Source organism: Gigantopelta aegis, chromosome 12 (genome assembly GCF_016097555.1).
Source record: "Gigantopelta aegis isolate Gae_Host chromosome 12, Gae_host_genome, whole genome shotgun sequence".
NCBI lineage: Eukaryota > Metazoa > Mollusca > Gastropoda > Neomphalida > Peltospiridae > Gigantopelta > Gigantopelta aegis.
The window spans coordinates 23895067-23919695 of NC_054710.1; the positions used below are offsets into that span (position 1 = coordinate 23895067).

Sequence of the window (24629 nt, forward strand, 5' to 3'; positions counted from 1 at the left end):
TAAATACTCAGAACTCAAGAATATCAAAACTAAATTGCCATGAAAACGCGTCCCTGGGCATCTTTATTTCTCAGTTGCCAAGGGAACATGCCCCCGAACCCGCTACAGATCTCGGCTCATTTACCTTGGACAAATTCGTATTGCCCTTTTAACACACACACACACACACACACACACACACACACACACACACCTCTCTTTACAAAATCCCGGATCCGCCCCTGTTTTATTCCTATTTCAAATGTACTATACGGTTAAGCAAAGTAAATTACTTTTTTTTTAAAGGTTGTTTGTTTTATTTAACGACACAACTAGATCACATTGATTAATTAATCATCGGCTATTGATTGAATGGCAAACATTTAGGAAACCCGCTATATTTTTTTTTTTCAATAGCAGCAAGGGATTTTTTATATGCACTTTCCCACAGACAGAAAAGCACATACCAAGGCCTTTGACCAGTTGTGGTGCACTGATTGGAACGAGAAAAACGCAATCAGTTGAATGGATCCACTGAGGTAGTTGAATCCTGCGAGGCAAGCACTTCAAGTGAGCACTCAAACGACTGGGCTAAATCCCGCCCCGTTAATTGTTTTATCAGTTGTATTACATTGCTTTAATCTGTCATCAACATCTGTCCGTCCAAAAAGTGACATAATAAAATATAATATACTAGAGTATAACAAATAACAATTAAAAAAAAAACTAACAACAAAAAACAACAACAACAGAGACAGACACAGAGACAAGAGAGAGAGAGAGAGAGAGAGAGAGAGAGAGAGAGAGAGAGAGAGAGAGAGAGAGAGAAGACAGAGAGAAGAGAGAGACAGAGACAGAGAACAGAGATAGAGAAGAGAGAGAGAGAGAGAGAGAGATGAGACACTAGACACAGAGACACAGAGACAGAGAGAGAAAGAGAGAGAGAGTTTAAAGAGAGAGAGAGGAGAGAGAGAGCAGAGAGACAGAGACAGAGACACAGAGAGAGAGAGCGAGAGAGAGAGAGAGAGACAGAGAGAGAGAGAGAGAGACAGAGACAGAGACAGAGACAGACAGACAGAAACAGAGAGACAGAGAGACTAAACGTTGTACCCTATGCCAATTTGAATACTCTATGTATAGGTTCCATGGTGTAATGGTTAGCACTTTGGACTCTGAATCCAGCGATCCGAGTTCAAGTCTCGGTGGAACCTGATGCATTTTTATTATATATTTGATTTCTGTTTTTTGAGTGGCCTTCAGTGGCAAATGAGCGAAATACATATGTACCTTAATTGATTATGATCACCCAACTCGGTGTATGCAAAGACACATTTATCCATTCAATGCGACAATGTGTGTGAACTACTGTTATCTCATTGTCTTATTTCTTTTCTTTTCTTTTTGGAGCAATCAATTTTTTTATTTTTTTGGGGTAGAGAAATAAATTATTTTTGTTTGGTCTTAATTTGTTCATGTCCTGTTATGGAATTCTCACTTCTTACTAATTTATTATTGCAAAATCTACCCACCTGAAACTTACGCCCTCTCTCCACCTGTACACGTACGTCTGCCCTGAATTCAGTCACTGACTAAGTCTTAGTTTGATCCTAGGGTGGACGTGCCTGAACCTTAGTTGGATATAGGCACGTAAAGGAGTTTCAAATTCCCATATTTGTATGTATATATACTTATTTCCGTGCTTATATTCAATGAAGGTTCAAGCATGCTGTCCTGGGCACACGCACCTCAGCTATTTGGGCTGACTGTTTAGGACAGTGTTAGTGGTTAGGTGTTAATGAAGTAACTGTCTCTGTTTTTGATATTGTAATGGCTTGCTCTAATATTTGGTAATGTGGTGAAAACCCGCTAATCTTTTCCATTAGTAGGAGTGGATCTTTTATATGCACTACCCCACATATATGGTAGCACATACCACGGCTTTTGATATACTAGTCGGGGTGCCCTGCCTGTAACGAGAAATAACCCAAATGGGCCCACCGACGGGGATCGATCCTAGACCAACCGCGCACCAAGTGAGCACTTTAACACTGGGCAACATCCCGTCCCTTAATGTTAGAGAAATATTTGCTTTTAAGATTGTTTTGCTTTTCGCCAACAGCCGCCGACTCTAGTATTCATCGGTTTTTCTTCTTTAGTCTGTATACAGATGGTAATGGAGTTGCATCAGCTGTTTAATGAACCACCCAGCGATACGACAGGGAGGGTAATCTTTCAGTAAAGAAATGTGACGTGGTTTTACACTGATGTGTGAGTGGAAACCCGCTACATTTTCCCATTAGTACCAAGGAAATTTTATAGGCACCATCCCACAAACAGGATAACGCATACCACGGCCTGTGATACTACAGTCGTGGTGCACTGGCTGTAACGAGAATCAGCCCATTGGGCACACTGACGAGTGTCGACGACGATCCTAGATAAACCATACACAAGCCGAGCGCTTACCATTGGACAACATCCTGCTCCACTAAAATTAATGTTAAAGTGTCAGACCCCAGTTTAAACCCGTGAAAATTAACAAATTAATCTACAAATCTGTAACACATCTGAATAAAGTAAAGTAAAGTTTGTTTTCTTTAACGACGCCACTAGAGCACATTGATTTTTTATCTTATCATCGGCTATTGGACGTCAAACATATGGTCATTCTGACACTGTTTGTTTTTAGAGGAAACCCGCTGTCGCCACATAGGCTACTCTTTTACAACAGGCAGCAAGGGATCTTTTATTTGCGCTTCCCACAGGCAGGATAGCACAAACCATGGTCTCTGATGAACCAGTTATGGATCACTGGTCGGTGCAAGTGGTTTACACCTACCCATTGAGCCTTGCGGAGCACTCACTCAGGGTTTGGAGTCGGTATCTGGATTAAAAATCCCATGCCTCGACTGGGATCCGAACCCAGTACCTACCAGCCTGTAGACCGATGGCCTAACCACGACGCCACCGAGGCCGGCACATTTGAATAAAGTTACAACTGAGTGAAACATGAGTCCGTGCCTTTGAAATGGTTAAATAACCTCTAAAAATAGACTAAAACTCGACTCCATAATTGTTACTTCTCAGATGCACGTGCGTTTTTAAAAATAAGAGAATGCATTTTGTGATATTAAAAACACCAGGATGACTAAATACATTTAGAATGTACGAAAATTGATCATCTAAACCATAAAATCTAAGTTAAGTATGATTTCAGTTTTCAAAAACAGCTATAATAGTCACAAATATGTTTTAGTGTTTAAACACTAGGTTGTGTCCCTTTAAGAGAAGTGTCTATCTGTAAGATGCTTCGGATTTGCGCTAACAGCTGTAGTCTCTAGTATTCACGAACTTTTCCTGTTCAGTCTGTATACAGACGTAGTCCAGTGGTACAGCGCTCGCTCGATGCGCGATCGGCGTGGGATCGATCCCCGTCGGTGGACCCATTGTGCTATTTCTCGTTCCAGCCAGTGCACCACGACTGGTATATCAAAGGCCGTGGTATGTGCTATCCTGTCTGTGGGATGGTGCATATAAAAGATCCCTTGCTGCTAATCGAAAAGAGTAGCCCATGAAGTGGCGACAGCGGGTTTCCTCTCTCAATATCTGTGTGGTCCATAACCATATGTCTGACGCCATATAACCGTAAATAAAATGTGTTGAGTGCGTCGTTAAACAAAACATTTCTTTCTTTCTTTCGATAGTAATGGAGTTGCATCAGCTGTATAACGAACCACCCAGCAATACGACAGGGAGGGTAATCTTTCAGTAAAGAAACGTGACGTGGTTTTACTCTGATGTGTGTGTGTGTGAGGTCTGGTCGCGGGCGACACACAAAAGAGACTAAACAAATGAACTAAAAGACAAAAAAGGAAAGTAAACTTGTGAAATTAAGTACATGCTGGAAATAGGTGCAAACGGAATATTTTTAACGCGCGACCAAAAAAAAAAAAAAAAAAAAAAGGAAAAAGAAAAACAAAGTGACACTTGAATGTAATCTGAACGACAAAACCGTTATCGTGATTGTAGTCATATCTCTGCAAAAGTTGTTTAACGATACTACTAGAGCACATTGATTTATTAATCATCGGCTATTGGATGTCAACTACTGTAAATCAGGAAATGTTAGCGAGCATAAAATGTTAGCGAATTTAGCGAGGCCATACACGACGCTAATATTTCATGGCGCTAAATATAAAGAGATGTTCTTAAAATAGTGAAGGCACAATAATAGTTACATGCCACTGATTAAACCATAAGGATAGCAATCAACAATAGTTAGTAGCATGCACAATGCTGTAGTGTTCTACTAAGTTTAAGTTGTCTATATCCTGCATGACATCAATATTCGTCAAAAACATTATTTCAAATAAGACTACAACTTAAGCTTATTCTTTTTTTAGTTTCTAATATTATGACATCGCTAAGAATTCTATGTCGCTAATATGTCACTTATTTTGATTTCGCTAAATTTTAAGATCGCTAATATTTTATGATTTACAGTAGTTCGTAATGTTGGCATATAGTCTTAGAGAGGAAATCCGCTACATTTTTCTATTATGCACCATCCCACTTACAGGACTCTTCAAAATGATGTCTTCAAACTGTTGTCTGTCCCACACTCGACCACTGGCCATGCCAGAGACTGGGTGTGGGAGAGACGTGCTGAACCTTAACTGAATAGAGGCACGATAACAGAGTTTACGATTACGATTAACAAAAGAAAGAAAGAAATGTTTTATTTAACGACGCACTCAACACATTTTATTTACGGTTATATGGCGTCAGACATATGGTTAAGGACCACACAGATTTTGAGAGGAAACCCGCTGTCGCAATTTCATGGGCTACTCTTTCCGATTAGCAGCAAGGGATCTTTTATTTGCACTTCCCACAGGCAGGATAGCACAAACCATGGCCTTTGTTGAACCAGGTATGGATCACTGGTCGGTGCAAGTGGTTTACACCTACCCATTGAGTCTTGCGGAGCACTCGCTCAGGGTTTGGTGTCAGTATCTGGATTAAAAACCCCATGTCTCGACTGGGATTCGAACCCAGTACCTACCAGCCTGTAGACCGGTGGCCTAACCACGACGCTACCGAGGCCGGTCGATTACGATTTCGATCAAACCCCTGGGCGCGGGGTCCCCCCCCCCCCCCCCCCTCCTTCCTACGCAACATTCCCCTCCTTTTGTTTAGTCTACTGGGCGATAATTTGTAACGTTAAATATAATAATTAATTTATTTTTTAGACTGCCCAATCATCTTGCGACCAAATTAAGTTATCAGAGTCTGTATTATTAAAATTTGTTTTTGGACTGCGCATCTAAATTTATAATTGACCCCCTTTTTTATTTTAGAGTAGAAATTCAAAATTGTCCGATAAAGTTTTCTGCCCCGAGTCGGTCCCCTGGTATCCAGACTTCGTGGTATATGAGCATGTAAAAACTGTCAAGTAAATCAAGCATGCAGACCGTTAGGAAGAGTGTTAGTGTAACGACACGTTGTAATGTTTAACTGGATCATAGTTAGTGGCTGTGGTATGGTAATGGTGACATTTGTATTTGAGAAATAAATATCTGCAGAGCAGCTCGTTTAAGTCTACTCGTTCGTTTAGCAGAAAGCAATATTGTATTCGCACTCTCCCGCATTAGGCTACACGCCCACATCAATTCAAATAAATTCATCAGCTTTAAAATGTACACTAAGCTTAGAATATACGTTACCGTCTATAAAAATAATAATTACAAAAAATAAATAGAAATTAATAAATTAATTTTAAAAACAAAAACACCCCAAAAAACCCACCGTTTATACGCATCAGTGTGAAAGCACAACACGTTTCTTTACTAACAGATTACCCCCATTGCCGTATTGCTGGGTGGTTCATTATACAGCTGATGCAACTCCATTACCATCTGTATACAGAGTGAACAAGACAAACTAATGAATACTAGAGGCGGAGAATGTTAGCGCAGCCCAAAACAACAATAATACTTCTCTAGCATTTAGCAGTGAGATGTAGCCCAGTGGTAATGCGCTCGCCTGGTACGCGGTTAGTTTAGGGTCGATTCCCGTAGGTGAGCCCATTGGCAGGGCTTCTAGATTATGGTAGCCCACCTCCCATGGCTAGTGATATTCAGTGTTGGGCTAGTAAATAACTACCATCGCCATGCCCAATGGCTATTGATTTTTTTTTTTTTTGGGGGGGGGGGGGGGGGGGCAAATGCTGCATTTAAGTCTATTTTGTAAATGTGAATATCCTGCCCCTTTCATCCTTCAAATCTAAGGGTTTTTAAGCTGTATCTCCTTCTTTAGGTGACATATCCTATTATTCCTATTCATAAATTTATATTTACTTAAAGTAAAAAAGAAAGAAATGTTTTATTTAACGACGCACTCAACACATTTTATTTACGGTTATATGGCGTCAGACATATGGTTGACCACACAGATTTTGAGAGGAAACCCGCTGTCGCCATTACATGGGCTACTCTTCCGATTGGCAGCAAGGGATCTTTTATTTGCGCTTCCCATAGGCAGGATAGCACAAACCATGGCCTTTGTTGAACCAGTTATGGATCACTGGTCGGTGCAAGTGGTTTACACCTACCCATTGAGTCTCAGGGTTTGGAGTCGGTATCTGGATTACAAAATCCCATGCCTCGACTGGGATCCGAACCCAGTACCTACCAGCCTGTAGACCGATGGCCTGCCACGACGCCACCGAGGCCGGTCTTTACTTAAAGTAGGGCTAGTGAATTTTAATCATAGCTAGTAAAAAAAAAAAAAAAAGAAAAAAAAAAAAAAAAACTGATCCCATGGCTAGTGTATTTTTATAACAATTCTAGAAGCTCTGCCATTGGGTTATTTCTCGTTACATGGGGGGGGGGGGGGGGGGGGGGGGGGGGGTCGATGGGTTCGACCGAACCCCCCGCCCCCCGAATTTTTTTTTTTTAATTTAATATATCTGACATTATTATATTTACTCAACATAGAAATATATGCCCAATATCTCTGCAATCTATTTTGGAAACCCCCTTTTCAAAATCATATGTACGCCCATGACCACGACTGGAATATCAAACGTTTGTTTTGTTTAACGACACCACTAGAGCACACTGATTTATAAATCACCAGTCATTGGATGTCAAACAGTCCTTGCTTCTAATGGAACACTGTAGCGGGTTTGCTCTCTAAGACTATAAGTAAAAATTACCAAATGTTAAAAAAATGTCTAGCTTATTTATTTATTTATTTATTTTGTTCTGGGTTGTTTTTGGAGTTATTTTCTTTTAATTTGTATTTGTTGTGCTTTTTTCAATAACAAAGGTAATTCAATGATAAACTGAGGTGCAGACTCTTTCTTACACGTGGGTCTATATTTCTATTTTAACTGAGACAGGACTATTCAGCCCTATGTACGTAGGTGGTTAGAAGGAATGTTTGTTTAAAGACAACTCGTGATGTTTAACTGGAGCATAGTGTCTGACATGTGCTAACTGTGACATTTTCACCTAGCCTAGCTCGCGAGGGAAAGCAATACAGAAACGTTGCTTTGTTTAACGATACGACTAGAGCATATTTATTTATCAATCATCAGCTATTGGATGTCAGACATTTGGTAATTTTAACATATAGTCATAGAAACGAAACCCTCTACATTGTTTTCCGTTAATAGCAAGGGGTCTTTTATTTATACTTTCACACAAACAGGACAGCACATACCACGGTATTTGACATACCAGTCGTAGTGCACTGGCTAGAAGGAGAAATAGCCTAATGGACCCACTGACGGGAATCGATCCTATACCGACTGCGACTTAGGAAAGCAATATCTTCGCCCATTAGTCTACTTGGAATATGCATCTAACTATGTTGGTAGCCCAGAGGTGAAGTGCTTGCCTGATGCGCGGTCGTTATGGGATCGATCCCCCTCAGTGGATCTGTTGAGCTATTTCTTGTTACAGCCAATGCAATGGCTGCGGGATGGTGCATATAAACGATATGTGAAATGTAGCGGGTTTCCTCTGTAAGACTACTATATGCAAGCCCGTAAGAACCGGGGGGGGGGGGGGGGGGGGGGGGGGGGACGTGCATGTGCTCCCCACTTATGAGCCGTTTCCTTTTCTTTTTTTTATCACATTGATGTTTGCTATTGTAACCAAAATCTGATATAGTCTTTGTACCCAATCCGTCAGTGACCCCCACTCCCAAAGTCATTCCAGCCAGTGCACCATGACTGGTATATCAAAGGCCGTGGTATGTGCTATCCTGTTTTATGGGATGGTGCATCAAAAACGATCCGTTGTACTAATGGGAAAATATAGCGGGTTTCTTGACAGCGTTTGGTTCTAGTACTAGGGCGCGTGATAAAGTGGCAGCTCATACCACGGTCTATGATATACCAGTCGTGGTGCACTGGCCAGAACGAGACATAGCCCAATGGACCCACCGACGGATATCGATCCCAAACCAATCGCGCCTCAAGCGAGCGCTTTACCACTGGGCTACTTCCCATCCCTAGATAAAACAACTAGCAGTGGCCCGTGGCTGTGTCATATCTTGTTTTCTGCTCTGCCTTGTGCAGATATACGATATTGAACATGCTAATGGTAAATTAGTCACCGCCATTAATGTTACGATTTCCATTATGATTTACATCTTCACAAACAAAGACGGCCGTATTTGTTTAACGATTGCACGGTCTCGTGATCATAATATGCCTAATAGGGTAGGCAAGTATATAATTATGTATTTGCAACTTGCACTTCTTAAAAAAAGCAACCAAGAGCCAGGCCCGTAAAGTGCATTTTTAAATCTCTGTCTCTCTCCCTTAGTCTCTATATTGCTCTCTCTCTAGGTCTCTCTGTCTATGTGCGTGCGTGTGCGTGTGTGTATGTGTTTGTATGTATTTATGTATGTATGTGTGTGTGTGTGTGTGTGTGTGTGTGTCTCTCTCCGCTCTCCCTCTCTCTCCGTCTCGCTCCGTGTGTGCATGGATGTGCGTGCGTGCGTGCGTGCGTGTGTGTGTTTGTGTTGTCACTGCAGTGGCCCGGGGATGGGTAGGTGGACAATTCATGTGTTCGAATATGGCATTTCCAGGCTTCTTAGCACAATAAAAAAACGAGTGTGTGAGGGGGGTGGGGCGGTGTGTGTGTGGGGGGGGGGGGGTGGTTGGGTGGGCATAACCCACCCTTGTTCCGCATCCTCTGTTAATTATAAGCAGGCGAACAAATTGGCACATCAAAATAATATAGGATATAATAATATTTTTTATTAAGAGTTAATACATGTGCAATATCTTCCATGAATCTCTTAAGGTATGTTAATCCCTCAAATCGTTTTGTGATATTTTATAGCAGAACATTCTTGCACCAGTTAATGTTACAGTTCACACTATTGATTCTCTCTCGCTTCGTATTCTCTCTTAGAACAAACAAACATTCAGGCAGTTGTCGTTCGTCAAGGTCAAGGTCAAAGGGTTTTACGTGCACGTTCAGAGCAAGCTGTTGTAGCGCACGCCTGTCGTGGGCACAGTTGCCGGCCTTGGCCGGCCTCTCTGTCCAAGACAGGAAAGTTGTCGTTCGTAACAACATTCCATATAAATAGCTGTTGATCTTGGCGATTATGCAAATGACATCAGACGTTAGTGATACCTGTCCAAATAAATGCGGCAGTTATCCAATTACAATTTGTCCGTGTTATGGTAATCATGCAAACAAGAGTTGTCGTTCGTGATAATTATTAATAATCAAATCCGACAGGAGGCGATTGTTGCTGGCACGTGATCGGTAAATATCCACGGAATCGAAATTTCTCGATTTTGCTACTTTGTTCGAGAGAGACGATTTTCTAGTCCTGATGTTTGATACATTCCCCGCCGAGTACAGATCCCTATATTCGTATTCCTCCGCATCGTCTGTTCGCGGAGGAAATATATTTCCACTGGCTCCACTTTTATCAACATTATCAGTAGGTAAGTCATTGTGTGCGTTCCGTTTAGAATGACAGTGATCCACGCGATTACCATTAGCACTCGTGTCCTTATTACGAAGATCTTCTACGTAGCTATCAGACGATGCCGTCATTGAACTAGGTTTAGATTTACACCACCCACAGTTCAGTTCTCGCACTTGTCTACGAGATTTCGTTTTTAGTTGTGCACTGCTCTGATACTTTTGTTTGGGAACAGAACCCGTTTCTCTGCTTTCAGAGTTGTCTGCCCGTCTTTCAGAGGCGGTTTGTCGTTGATGCGTAACACTCGAATGATTCAATTGTTGTTTTTGTTGTCGCTGCTGTTTGAACGGGTGTTCCGGTGCGTTCCGCTTCGTTCTGTCACAGTGAGTTTTGCATGAAGAAGAAGAGTCGCATAAACACCGTTTGTGTCCAGTCCTAATGTTCGTCGTCCTTGCAGGTTTCTCGTTCGACTGTGAAGAATGTTGACCACACGTATCACAACTGCCGCTAAGTCTGATGAGCTCACACTGGGCTCTTTGGGGGAACCTGACCTTGACCTCTGTCTCATAATACCCACTGCTGTTCTCGGATTCGGAATAATCCGCCAGCGCACCTTCGTCGTCCGAGTAACCTTTCGTCACCAGAGGGCGCAGGTGACTGTGTGTCGTCATAGACAGACTCGACACCGTCGTCATGGAATCGGTGTCCGATTCCTCGTTAATGGGCGTCACCTGATGGATTAGCTCCCTTATCTTGCACTTGTGAATGAGATTCTGTTCGATTCTCGCGAGATAGAACTCATAGCTCGTGTGATCACCTTCGCTAGACGTGCTGACGTCATACTCACACCCCGTGTCGCTGCTCGCTAATAGACACTGATCTCTGCAATGCTCAGAATGGTCTCTATCCACACATGAAAATTTTGCCTTTTGGAAATTAAAATCTCCACAGCCCTTTTCTGAACTAAAGCCGTTAACACCTACTGGACAGTAGTTCTGAGAGTCTGACAAATCGTAAGTCAGATCCACGTCGCTGGAACCGGTTTCAGTGTTCCCCGACATGGAAGAGTTCCTTCTGCCAATCAGAGCGCACGTAAAGGCCGAACCACGTGACCTGTGATTTGAATCGCCGCCATCTTGAGCGAAAGAGTCTGGCTCTGGAATGGGTACGACCATGTAAGGTCCTTCCTTGTACTGCGGGTGTGTGCTGTCCTGCACATCTCCTCTTATGTCCAACAAATGAAAACCAGGAATGTCTGCGATTTCCTCATACACGTGGTAATCCTTAGAATTCACATTCTCGTCGCAGTCCTCGTTGAATCCGTAATCACCGCTCGACTGAGTCTTGGTGGTTTTCGTCTGCTTCTTTCTTCCCTTGAACCAGCGCAGCATCTTTCTCGTGTTTGGTTTTGTGGGGATTTCAGTAGTATGAATCCTCGATAGCTTTAAAGTCTATCACCTGAAAATACAAAAGAAGATCAGTAAGAATGTAGGTTAAGATATAAAATGTCAATATTCAAGGACGATTTCTTGAACGCAGATATCTGAAATGTCACCTGTGTAACGTAATTACAATAAGATGGCGCAGTAATTGCGTCACCCGTCGGTGGGCCCTTTGGGTCTTTATCGTTCCAGCCATTGCACCACGACTGGTATATCAAAGGTCGTGGTATCTGCTATTCTGTCTACGGGATGGTGCATATAAAAGATTCTTTGCTACTAATGGAAACATGTAGCCAGTTTCCTCTCTAAGACTATATATCAAAATTACTAAATGTTTGACATCCATAAGCCGATGATTAATAAATCAACGTCCTCTAGTGGTGTCGTTAAACAAAACAAACTGTTTTAATTGCGTCGCTCTCGTCATTAAATATGCGTCTAACCAGACTATTTGACGATGTCATATAGTAATAATTGTGACATGGGACAAGAAACCACTGATGTCAACTTACATGTCTACTCTGTTGTTTAATTTAACTTTTGAATTATTTTAAGTGATGTTGAACATCATTTCATTCGTGTACCCACCTTCGTTTGACATCAAATAGCAGATTTATTTTTGTACTGATGTGTTGTTAAGCATCCATCTTTTCATTCATTCATTCATTCATCCATGTGTTCATTCGTCCGTCCGTCCGTCCGTCCGTCCATCCGTCTGTCCGTTCGTCCGTCCGTCCGTTCGTTTGTTCACTCATTCATTCCAAAATACATGAAATATTTCGTATAAATTTCTCACAGAAAGAATATACACGCCACAATCATTCATTTAACAACTAGAATGAAAACATCCAATGGTGGGGAGGTGGAGAGGAGGAGGTGGAGGGCGTTGATCAACTACAGAGCCTTTGTTCTCCAACTAACCTAGATCCCATCCCGAATGAGAAGCTATTAATTACGTCAATACCAGTGTAGTTACGGGTGACCTCCGTCTGGGGAATTGAGACCACGCACGCGATACCTCGTACTGTCTGGCGCTATCCTAGACTACTTTCTGTGGCCTATTTACAACCCATGGGTTGTTATCAACGCTCGTCTATTTTGATCTCTTGTCTGCGGTTAATAAAGTAGCAAATAACAAACAATGATGTTGTATAGACCGGCCTCGGTGGCGTCGTGGTTAAGCCATCGGACATAAGACTGGTAGGTACAGGGTACGCAGCCCACCCAGAGCGAGTTTTAACGACTTGGTAAGGCCACTACACCCTCTTCTCTCTCACTAACCACTAACAACCCACTGTCCTGGACAGCCAGCCCAGATAATTGGATATAAGCACGATAATAAGTTGAAATGAATAAAATGTAAAGTATAGATTGAGATGACGTAAATTGAAACTGTGTACCACTCCCTTCCTCGATCCAACTTCCTATCCACGGCTGGAGCATTTTCAACGAAATATTGAAGCATTTAAGATAATTGTTAAAGTTTGCTTTGTTTAACGACACAGCTAGAGCACATTGATTTATTAATCATCGACTATTGGATGTCAACCATTTCGTTATTTTGACCAAAAATTGTTTTAAAATTTAAAAAAAAAAAAAAAAAAAACACCAACAAACAAAGAAACAAATAAATAAAAATAAAAATAAATAATGATCCGTTTCTAGTAGTGTTGGGAAGCAGTTGGAATTTCATCATCGATCACCAGCAATAATCGATTCGTACCAACCGATCAACTTTCAAATACACAATCGGTTGGCAATATAATCATAAGAAGGATCTGAATTATATATACTGTATGTCTGTTCAAGTTTAGTTTTTTAACGACACCCCACTAGAGCATATTGATTTATTCATCATCGGCTATTGGGGTATAACATAGAAGGATACAATTTGGGATTAAATGTCAGTGGTGATGCTGCGAATGTCAGCAAAAGGGTTAACTGGCTGACACTGTGTATTAGAGTTTTCACTGCAGCCACTCTTTGTTATTACTGTTTCTTATGTGATTCCTTATTTCTTTTCGTCAATATTTTAACAGTGTGGATTTTTTTTTTTTTTAAATTGATTTTATTTTTTTTCTGCATGTACAAAATTTGGAAGTAAAATCCAATATGGATTACACCAACCATTACGACGAAAAAGAAAAAAAAAGAAAAAAGAAAAAGAAAAAATATATATATATTCTAAAGAAGAAAACGTATTTAATCTCTAATTTTAACTCTTAAATAAGCTTTATTAGTGTGGCACACATCACAATGACAGGAAACCCATAACAGGTTCCTCAAGAATGAACAGCTATTTACGGAACATCGTGTCAATTCCTTGACTACGATCGATGCACAGTCTACTTGAGTACCTCTGATCAGATACCTGCTGAAACCAAAGGTTTTGGTCTTAAACCAGGTTTTGGGTGACTGTCGCTGGATAAGCATAATTAGTTACTGGGATCGTGTTAACTGTCATTAACCATTCTCAGTGGTATCGTGGTTAAGTCATCGGACATAAGGCTGGTAGGCACTGGGTTCGCAGCCCGGTGCCGGCTCCAACCCAGAGCAAGTTTTAACGACTCAGTGGGTAGGTGTTAGACCACTACACCCTCTTTTCTTTCACTAACCACTAAAACCTCTAACCCACTGCCCTGGACGGACAACCCAGATAGCTGAGGTGTGTGCCCAGGACACTGTGCTTGAATCTTAATTGGATATAAACATGAAAATAATATGAAATGATTTAATGAATCTGCGTTCAGACTGAGGAACTGTCTGAGACGCCAATGTATAATATATTATGCAATGGGATTTAGTCTGACGAGAGAACTTTCTAGGGGGAGTCCAGTCGTGCTCCGCCAGAATGTTGGGTTTTTTTTAAAAGGTCGTACCCCACAACCCTCTCTTTTCACGCAACTGTGTCTTGATACAAGTTGTTTAGTTGACTTATCGTCTACTACAAGGCATACAATCACTCGTTCTTATTGGCATCGACATTAAAGCGACATGCATGATGTCAAAATATAGATCTTCTACCCCATACAGAAACACAAGCATAAGGGGAGCCCTAAAAGTCGAAATATTTATGACCAAACTATAAAAAGCATTTCCGATCTTATCTTGACATAAAGGGGTCAAAAACAGATATAGAGACAAGGTCGCCACTTCTCCGGTGATTCAGTCGGGTGCTTCTACTATAGCACATTAACATTCACTGCGACGGCATATCATAACCCCCCCCCACACACACACACACACACACACACTTATATTACACTATACTATACTATACTATACTATACTATACTATACTATACTATACTATATTCATGTCATTTTTAAAGGAAAATGCACAGAAACAGTAAATATAAACGGGGAAAAGTACACTCAAATACTTCATACTGTGATAAAACGGTTTTCCGTGAAGTCTCTACCTTTCACCGCTGTAATAACACAAGCAGTCATGTGTGTGTGCACAGCGAGTTTAAAACCAATAGTCACGACTAAACGAAATTGAATCCACACCGACAATATATCATTTTGACACACCGTGTGATTTGTGTTGTTTTTTCTTTCTTTAAACTTTTCAACAAACGACCAGACTGAAAACCTCGATGTTCAGTGAAACAAACGAAGACACAAAGGAAAAATCAATACACGGTAGTTTTAATTAATTAGAGTCTATTTCAGTGGTACACGCTTGATCAAACTTTCACGATTGCGTGCACTTGGGGTTATTGCGTAAACCAGACCCGACTAACGGCGCACCAGTTGAAATATTGTTTTTCCTTATCTTGCGCCGTAAAGAAAGCTAAATGTTGCTATGTTTACCTAACACCACTAGAACACATTGATTTATTAATCATCGGCTGTTGGGTGTCAAACTGTTTGTTTTTATTTCTGATCCGTCGTGTAAGATAAAAACACGCTACATAATAATTTATTAGCAGTAAGGAATCTTTTATACACCCACACACCCTAAAAAAAAAAAAAAAAAAAAAAAAAACCACACACAGCCTACGATATTTATATACATGTATTTGCAATCAATACAATTAAAATGTGTGAGTTGATTGAAGGAATTAAAGGGGCATTCCTGAGTTTGCTGCATTGTAAGATGTTTTCGACTAATAAAATATTTCTACGATTAATCTTACATATTAAATATATTTTCAGGTTTAGAATATCAGTGTCTGTATATTCAATGTGTTTCTAGCCATTTTAATATCTGTAAGAAGCCCAAACTGGATTTTGTCTTCATATAATTTCGTGCGCACGAAAAAAATAAAATGTTTTAGGAAATAAAATTAAATTTAACCTAGTACAAATATTTGAACGATCAAAAACACGTTTAATATACAGCCGCTTATATTTTATGCAGAAAAAAAAAATATTTGATATGTAATTACAATCGTTAAAAGTCTCTGTTAGTCGATAACATCTTAAAAATTGCAGCAAACTCGGGAATGTCCCTTTAAAGTAGTGATCCTTGATCTTAGGTGTGATAAAATACTGTACGTTCGTTATTGCATGTTTTTTAATGAACATATTGCACATTACCTGCAGCAGAGAATACAAATGATCATACAGACTCATTATATATTTTATGGAGAAAACTAAATCCGGAATTTAACATTTTATTAATGTAATGTAATGTGCCCATTGGGCTATTTCTCGTTTCAGCCAGTGCACCATGACTGATACATCAAAGGCTGTGGTATTTCTTATTTTGTATGTGGGATGGTGCATATAAAAGATCCCCTGCTACTAATTGAAAATGTTGCGGGTTTCCTCTCTCAGTCTGTATGTCAGAATTACCAAATATTTGACAGCCAATAGCCGATGACCAATACATCAATGTCCTCGTATGGTCTCGATAAACAAAATACATTTTAACCACAAATGTTTTAACACAGCCGTATTTTGTAAAATATGTACACATACATTTAAGCGCTTTACGGGTCTCGCTGAGGTACTGCAGTGATTAAGACATAGTTCTCAAGGCTAAAAGGTAGTAGGTTCGCATCCCAGTAACGACTCCCATACAAATAACTTTTAAGGACTTGTGAGAAGGTTATACGCACACTGTACCGACACCTATGCCGCTAACCATCAACTTCCCAAGACAGGTAGCCCAAATAGATGAATGGTGTGTCCATGACAATGTGCTTAAACAAAATGAAACCATGTACGTACGTGCACGCTATTAAACCATTTGATCGAACGAGTTCGTTATGTGGCTTTAAAACAGAAGATCCAGACACCGGTGAATTCCCAAACTGTAGCCAACTTGGAAAATTATTCACAACAACCTTCAAACGATCCCTGCACTAACATTTTTAAAATGACAATATCCAACTGTATTCTCCGGGCGTATCCTATAAGAAAAGATGGGGGGCCCGGCGGAATGAATATCCCGTGAGTAACTCGGAATGATCCGGAGCAACTCAACCGTCGAGGCGTTTGTGTAGTTAAACAGTAGCTAGCCGAAAAGCGATCCGAATGTCGTTATTGCAAATGACACGGATGGTCGGCCGTCAAATAATGGCCCGACTCGACTCCTCTGCTGTCGGTTATTCCTCATTAGCCACTCATTTTCCGCGAGCTATTGTCGTGAACCTGTTGCTCGTTGGCGCGAACGGATAATAGAAACCAGGGGTGACTTGTCGTGCAATATAGGGACGTCATTCCGCCAAGGCGTTCAGAGGTCAAATGTCACAATGGCGCATCCTTGAGATGTTTTTCTGACTTGTTTGGAGGTTGTGTTGATTATTCGATAGAGGAACAACTTAGAAAGGTTCGTTCTACCGTTCAGTTTGTAGAAAGAAAAGGAAGGGCTATCTAGAGTTTAACATGGTTCAGAGTCAAAGAGAAAACATGTTGATAACACAAATGATCCTTGAAATGAAATGGGGAAGACGCATACAGACAGAGAGAGAGAGAGAGAGAGAGAGAGAGAGAGAGAGAGAGAGAGAGAGAGAGAGAGAGAGAGAGAGAGAGAGAGAGAGAGAGAGAGACGGACAGACAGACAGACAGAGAGAGACAGACATAGACAGACAGAGTGAGACAGAGAGAGAGAGAGACACAGAGATATATATAGAGAGAGAGAGATAGAGAGAGAGACAGACAGACAGACAGAGAGAAATAGAGAGAGAGAGACAGACAGACAGATAGAGAGAGACAGACATACATATATATATATATATATATATACTCTTCAAAAAAAGAAACGCAAAAGGGTACAAATGGGTTATAACTCCGATTTTATGTTTCCTACCGGTTCATGCTTTGTGAATATAAGGTCATTGCATGTCCCAAACACATTCCCACGGTTACATTCGATAAAACGCAGCTACTGTACAATAAAGTTCCAAAATGTGAATATTCGCAAAAACGCAGCCACGTGCAAACCATGTCACCACTGCATGAACACCGACAGTATAAAAGTGCAGGGTGTTCGCTTGCCTGGCCTCTGTATCTGGCCGACAGTTGACAATCCAGGGCATGCCACGTCTCAGTGAACCGCAGAGAAACAATGCCATCGGCCGACTAGACGCAGGCGAATCCAGAACGGCCGTTGCCAGGGCATTCCATGTGTCCCCAAGCACCATCTCCAGACTGTGGGACCGTTACCAGCAACATGGATCAACACGTGACCTCCCTAGATCCGGTCGACCACGGGTCACTACCCCCGGGCAGGACCGCTACATCCGGGTACGCCACCTTCGGGAACGATTGACTACTGCCACCTCCACAGCCGCAGCAATACCAGGTTTGCGCAGGATATCTGACCAGACCGTACGGAACCGCCTACGTGAGGTAGGAATTCGTGCCAGGACGTCCAGTTCGAGGTGTCATCTTAACACCACAACACCGTCGACTCCGACTGCAGTGGTGCCAGATTCATCGACAATGGCCTCAACTGCGATGGAGACAGGTGTGATTCAGTGACGAGTCCCGATTTCTGCTCTGACGTCATGATGGAAGATGTCGCGTGTATAGGCGTCGTGGTGAACGTTATGCGGCAAACTGCGTGCAGGAAGTGGACAGATTCGGCGGGGGTAGTGTCATGGTGTGGGCAGCCATCTCACACACTGGCAGAACTGACCTGGTCCACGTGCAGGGCAACCTGAATGCACAGGGCTACATTGACCAGATCCTCCGGCCACACATCGTTCCAGTTATGGCCAACGCCAACGCAGTGTTCCAACATGACAACGCCAGGCCTCACACAGCACGTCTCACAACGGCTTTCCTACAGAACAACAACATTAATGTCCTTCCTTGGCCATCGATATCACGGATTTGAACCCAATTGAGCATCTATGGGACGAGTTGGACCGACGCCTCCGACAGCGACAACCACAGCCCCAGACCCTGCCTGAGCTGGCAGCAGCCTTGCAGGCCGAGTGGGCCACCATTCCCGGGACGTCATCCGTACTCTGGTTGCTTCAATGGGCAGGCGGTGCCAGGCAGTTGTCAACACACGCGGAGGCCACACCCGGTATTGACTCCAGATGACCTTGACCTTGGTGGTGTGTCCTATCACTTACTCACAATGGACTAGAGTGAATTGTGAACAATCCTGCAACATTTGGTAATTATCGGACTCACCATTCAATAATTAAAATCAATTCTCCAAATGTTACGACAATGTTGGTTTTGCGTTTCTTCTTTTGAAGAGTAGATATATATTATATATATATATATAGATCTAGATAGAGAGAGAGAGAGAGAGAGAGAGAGAGAGAGAGAGAGAGAGGACCTGAGAAGAAGAGAGAGGAAGAGAGAGAGAGACAGAGAGAGAGACAGAGACGAGAGAGAGAGAGAGAGAGAAAGAGAGATGGAGGAGACAGACAAACGTACAGACAGACAGACAAACAGACAGACAGAGAGTGAGAGAGGAGAGAGAGAAAGCGACAGACAGACAGACAGACAGATAGAGAGAGACAGACAGGACAGACATATATACATATATATATATATAAGGGAATATATAGAGAGAGAGAGGGAGAGAGAGAGAGAGAGAGAGAGAGATGGAGAGAGAGAGAGATATAGAGAGAGAGAGAGAGAGAAAGAGAGAATGACAAACATACATACATAATATATATATATAATACTATATATATATATATAGGAAAGAGAGAGAGAGAGAGAGAGAGGAGAGAAGAAAGAGAGAGAGAGAGAGAGGGGGCCCAGACATACAGGAGAGAGAGGAGAGAGGAGAGAGACACAGACACAGAGAGATAGAGGAGAAAGAGAGAGAGAGAGAGAGAGAGAGAGAGAGAGAGAGACAGAGACAGAGACAGAGATAGAGAGAGAGGAGAGAAGGAGAAAGGGGGGGGGCAGGCAGAGAAAGAGACATAGTCAACAGACAGGATACAGAGAAGGAAACAAAATAGATGTGGAGGAAGTGGGGGGGAAAGGGGGGGAAGGGGAAAAGGGCGATCGATCCTGTAACTCCATCACACCTCAGGGGTAGCGCACAATCGACTGAACTACAACCCAGCCTTGAACTTTAAATGTTCACTTTTTAAAGAGGAAAAGTATACGCTGGGGAATCGGCGTACAGGGAGAAACAAAGGGAAGCGAGTGCTGGGGGGAAGAAAAGCGTAAGAGATGGAGGGTTTAGGGAGGGGGAAGGGGAGAGATGAAGAGGAAAGGAAGGGCGGGGAGAGAGGGGGAAAGGGTAAAGGAGTGACACGACTCGCAAAGGTACAGGAAAAGAAAGACGAGTAATCACACAGGAGGAGAAGAAAACAGTATACAGGTAAGAGAGATGAAAGGAAACTCGGCGGGAGAGAGGAGATGTACGGAGTGACACGACTCGCTATCTCAGTAGGGGGGGGAACGAGAGAACATACACAGGAAGGATAGAAACAGTATACAAGTAAGAGAGATGAAAGAAAACTCGGAGGGAGAGGAGAGAGATGTACAGAGTGACAGACTCGCTATCTCAGGAGGAGTCAACGAGTAATCACACAGGAGGATAGAAACAGTATACAAGTAAGAGAGAGAAAAGGAAACTCGGCGGGAGAGAAGGGGGAATGTACGTGAGTGAACGACTCGCTATCTCAGTAAACAGTTCAACGGGGAGAGAAGGGGGGGGGAGGAGGGAAACAGTATAAAAGGAGGAGTGGAGGGGAATGTGAGGTCAAGGAAGAAGGGGAAACAGAAGAGGGGTGGTACACAGAGAAAGGAAAGCACGCTGAGGGGGGGAGGCAGGAAACATGGTTTTTCCGGACTTGGGGAGGGGAGAGGAGAATTAGTTTATCCAGAGAAAAGGGAAATTAGTTTTCATTCTTAGGCATTTATGAGCTTCATGAATAACTCATATTATACTGGACTAAAAGAGAAAACGTAAAAAGTTGTATTATTATTCCGAGTACTCTGCCGCCAGAAAGCAAGACGAAAATAATTTGGACAGTAATGCTAGGGGGAAGATCATCAGAAGAGGGGAGAGGCCAAGAACAGGGGTTGTGATTTCTCCAACTTAGGGACCTAAGACTGCTGCACTCAGGGAGAAAACCACTAATCGATCGTAGGGAATTGAGAAGGGTAAGGGAGTGATCAAAACTAGCAACTGGAGAATCATAGAAGTCGTGAGATCTGTGAGTTGGTCAACTTCGTCGTAAGGGGGGGGTAGCCTTGACCCAACATAAAAGGGGAAATGAGGGGTCTTGAAGAGGAAGGCCCCGTCGGTGGACCCATTGGGCTATTTCTCCAAGGGGAGCCAGTGGAGGGGAGGAGGGGAGAAGAACAAAGACCGTGTTATGGAAGGGGATCCTGTCTGAGGGGATGGTGCAGAGAAAAGATTCCTTGCTGCTAATCGAAAAGTGTAGCTCACGAAATGGCGACAGCGGGTTTCTTCTCTCAATATAGGGGAGGAAAAAGACCAGGGGGGAATGACGGAATATAGCTGTAAATAAAATGGGGGAGTGAGGGAAGAGAAAGTAAATAAAACATTTCCTTTCTTGCTCTCTGACACAAGAGGGAGGGGGCTAGGTCAGAGCTAGGGAAGGAATGCTAGGTTCAGACTGTCAACTATCATGACGAAGTTGGAAAACTCGACGGGGGGGTGGGAAAAGATCCCCAATCCAGGCCTACGAATAACAACTAATGGGATATACGACGAGGAATCGAGTTGTAAGAGGGAAAAAAGGGGACTAGCAACTGACGGCCATAGAAGTCGGGACAGCAGAAAGGGGAGGGAACCTTATCGTAGCATTTGGTAGAAAAACCCAAGCATAATAGAATAGGTTTACTTAATTACAAAGTCTTTTCTGAAAGGGAATCAGAACATAGAGAAGGGTTTCTGAAACAGCGCGATTACTAGAGTCATTTTCTTTAAGAACCAGGGGGTGTGTGTGTTGCAACACGTGCGCAGGGGAGGGGATCCAGAAAATGTTTTTGGGAGGGTGGGGATGGTCGGGGGGCTAGAAGGCACAAAGCGAAGGGGGACCAACTTAAGCCAGATATATATTTAGGGGGAAGCGGTCCCTTGGGAAGAAAGGGGACCCGCCTTTGGTGAGACACGTTTTTGGGGAAGGGAAAGGGGAGGGGTGAGGGAGTTTTTGTTTGTTTGTTTGTTTGGGTTGCTTTTGTTTTTGTTTAGGTGGGGGGGAAAGGGTTTTTTTTGTTTTTTGCTTTTCTTTTTAACAGCGCCTGCACCTTGCCCGCACCACGTCAAAAACCGCGCACCTGAAAAAACGGCGTTAAATTTAGTTGTATCGTAAAATGTGCTGACGCATCACAGTCGCGTCTTAAAGCGTTGTGAAGCCTAAACTGTAAACAAGACAGTGTGGAATCATAGAAAAGAAGGGCGGGGGGAAGAGCCACGTCGTTAATCTTAGGAGGGCAGAAACAAGACCACAGGGGGAGCAAATTAATTTCGGCGACATGAATGTCACTGTTGAAATACCTTTACAGGTTGATGTTGATGTGTATTTACGAAGCCACGTATAATAGGGACGATTAACGCTTATATATAAATGTGTACGTAATTTTATACTAGGCTAACTTGTTTATTTTTGTTTTCTTTTTTTATTATTTGTTTGTTTATCTATTCATCTGTTTGTCCGAGAGAGAGAGAAGAGGAGAGGGGAGAGAGGAGAGAGAGAGAGGGAGAGAGGACGGAGGAGAGAGAGAGAGGAGAGAGAGAGAGAGAGAGAGAGAGAGAGAGAGAGAGAGAGAGAGAGAGAGAGATACACACACACCGAAACAAGAAGATTGTATTATATTTAGTGACAATTCAAACTATCTTTGTAACGGTTCTATGGTGTAATGGTTAGCACTTTGGACTCTGAATCCAGCGATCCGAGTTCAAGTCTCGGTAGAACCTAATTCATTTTTTAAAAGTGTTTCTCGGTTATTCTTCATAATAAAACTATTTACTACTTAAAATTATTTTATTTTATGCTGTTATATTTGTTTTGATTTCCTTTTTGTTTGTTGCTTGGAAATTTGTATTTGTATTTTTATTTATTTTATTTTATTTTTTGGGGGGAGGGACATGAATTCACCTACCGACTGGTATGTTAATGCGTGGATGGGTGGGAAACGAGATAAAGAGGTTTGGTAGGGACAGAGAGAGAAAGAGAGATATAGAGACAGAGAGAAAGAGAGTAAATGAGAAAGATAGAGAGAGAGAGAGACAGAGAGAGAGAGAGAGAGAGAGAGAGAGAGAGAGAACAGACCGGCCTCGGTGGCGTCGTGGCAGAGCCCTCGGTCTACAGGGCTGGTAGGGTTACTGGTTTTGGATCCCAGTCGAGGCATGGGATTTTTAATCCAGATACCGACTCCAAAACCTGAGTGAGTGCTCCGCAAGGCTCAATGGGTAGGTTGTAACCACTTGCACCGACCAATGATCCATAACTGGTTCAACAAAGGCCATGGTTTGTGCTATCCTGCCTGTGGGAGCGCAAATAAAGATCCCTTGCTGCCTGTCGTAAAGAAGAGTAGCCTATGTGGCGACAGGCGGGTTTCCTCTAAAAACAGTGTAGAATGACATGTTTGACGTCCAATAGCCGATGATAAGATTAAAAATCAATGTGCTCTAGTGGCGTCGTTAAATAAAACAAACTTTACTTTTACTCTCTCTCTGTGTGTGTGTGTGTGTGTGTGTGTCTGTGTGTGTGTGTGTGCAAGTAAAGACCCCTTCCTCCAACTACAGTCATGTTACAACACGTAGTGCGACCATTACAACATCACAAGAGACATTACCGGTATTATATTGACCACGTGTTCTTTACCGTTCCCCTTACCCAACACCTATTATCAGATTGGCGCTAATCTCGTATGATCAAACACCCCGAAGCCGCGTTTAGTAATAATAAAAAAAAAGTGAACAGTCAAATCTCCAGAGTCTTATTTGCTATTAAAGTCATGTAAATTACTTAACATTACAATAGCAGCTTTCACTTTGTACAATTCCAGCAAGTTCACCATCGTGTCGACCCTTGACCCCTGGTCAACGTGGCGCGCCCTGGAGGTTGACAAGGGACAATAAATCTGTTCCTGACTTCTGTGCACAGTTGGTTAGCCGGGTGAGTAGTTTATAATGGGCACTGCTAACAACGCCCTGGTATTTGACGTCCCTGGATGACAACTCAACGTCTAACTGGTCGGCTGGGCGTTAAATCTGGATCTACCGACTGGAAGAGAGGCGTCAAATATAGGAACTGAGACTGGTTAATACGGGTTATTAGTCATATTAGATGACCATAGCAGCATGTAGATTGAGATGACAGAATTTGAAACTGTGTGTTACTCCCCACTCCCCTCCACAGCTCATTCATACTCTACAACTGGAGCATTTTCAACTAAAGATTCAACTATTAAAGGGACATTCCTGAGTTTGCTACAATTTTAAAGATGTTATCGACTAACAGACCAGGACTTCTAGATTATGGTAGCCCCACTCCCGTGGCTAGTGATATTCAGTGTTGAGCTAGTAAATAACTACTATTAGCATGCCCGATGGCTAGTAAAAAAGAGAGACTTTTTAACGATTGTAATTACATATCAAATATATTTGTCTGCATAAAATATTTACTGGCTGTATATTCAACGTGTTTCTGATCGTTCTAATATTTGTACAAGGTTAAATTTCATTTTATTTCCTAAAATAATTTGAAATTATTTGAAGACAAAATCCAGTTTGGGCTTCTTACAAATATTAAGACGACCAGAAACACACTGAATATACAGACACTGATATTCTAAACAAGAAAATATGTATTTAATATGTAAGTTTAATCG

General features: G+C 42.2%; 1 protein-coding gene and 2 non-coding genes across 4 annotated transcripts in view; 2 read left to right on the forward strand and 1 right to left on the reverse strand.

The window, feature by feature from the left end:
- Positions 1–1118: 1118 nt before the first annotated feature.
- Trnaq-cug lies at positions 1119–1190 on the forward strand. The gene has a single exon. It is a non-coding gene; the product is annotated as a tRNA-Gln (tRNA).
- Positions 1191–9236: 8046 nt separating this feature from the next.
- LOC121386906 overlaps positions 9237–24629 on the reverse strand; it is a 35289-nt gene continuing 19896 nt past the window's right edge. The window contains exons 1-2 of one of the 2 annotated variants that reach the window (XM_041517948.1): positions 16566–17011; positions 9237–11397 (exon numbers count right to left, since the gene is read on the reverse strand). In XM_041517948.1, the coding sequence (XP_041373882.1) occupies positions 9693–11330 (1638 nt within the window). In that variant the 5' untranslated portion in view covers positions 11331–11397; positions 16566–17011 and the 3' untranslated portion in view covers positions 9237–9692. Of the gene's footprint in view, positions 11398–16565; positions 17012–24629 lie in introns of those variants that run through there. The other variant, XM_041517947.1, reaches the window with a different exon arrangement.
- On the forward strand, positions 22639–22710 carry Trnaq-cug. Its single transcript has one exon. It is a non-coding gene; the product is annotated as a tRNA-Gln (tRNA).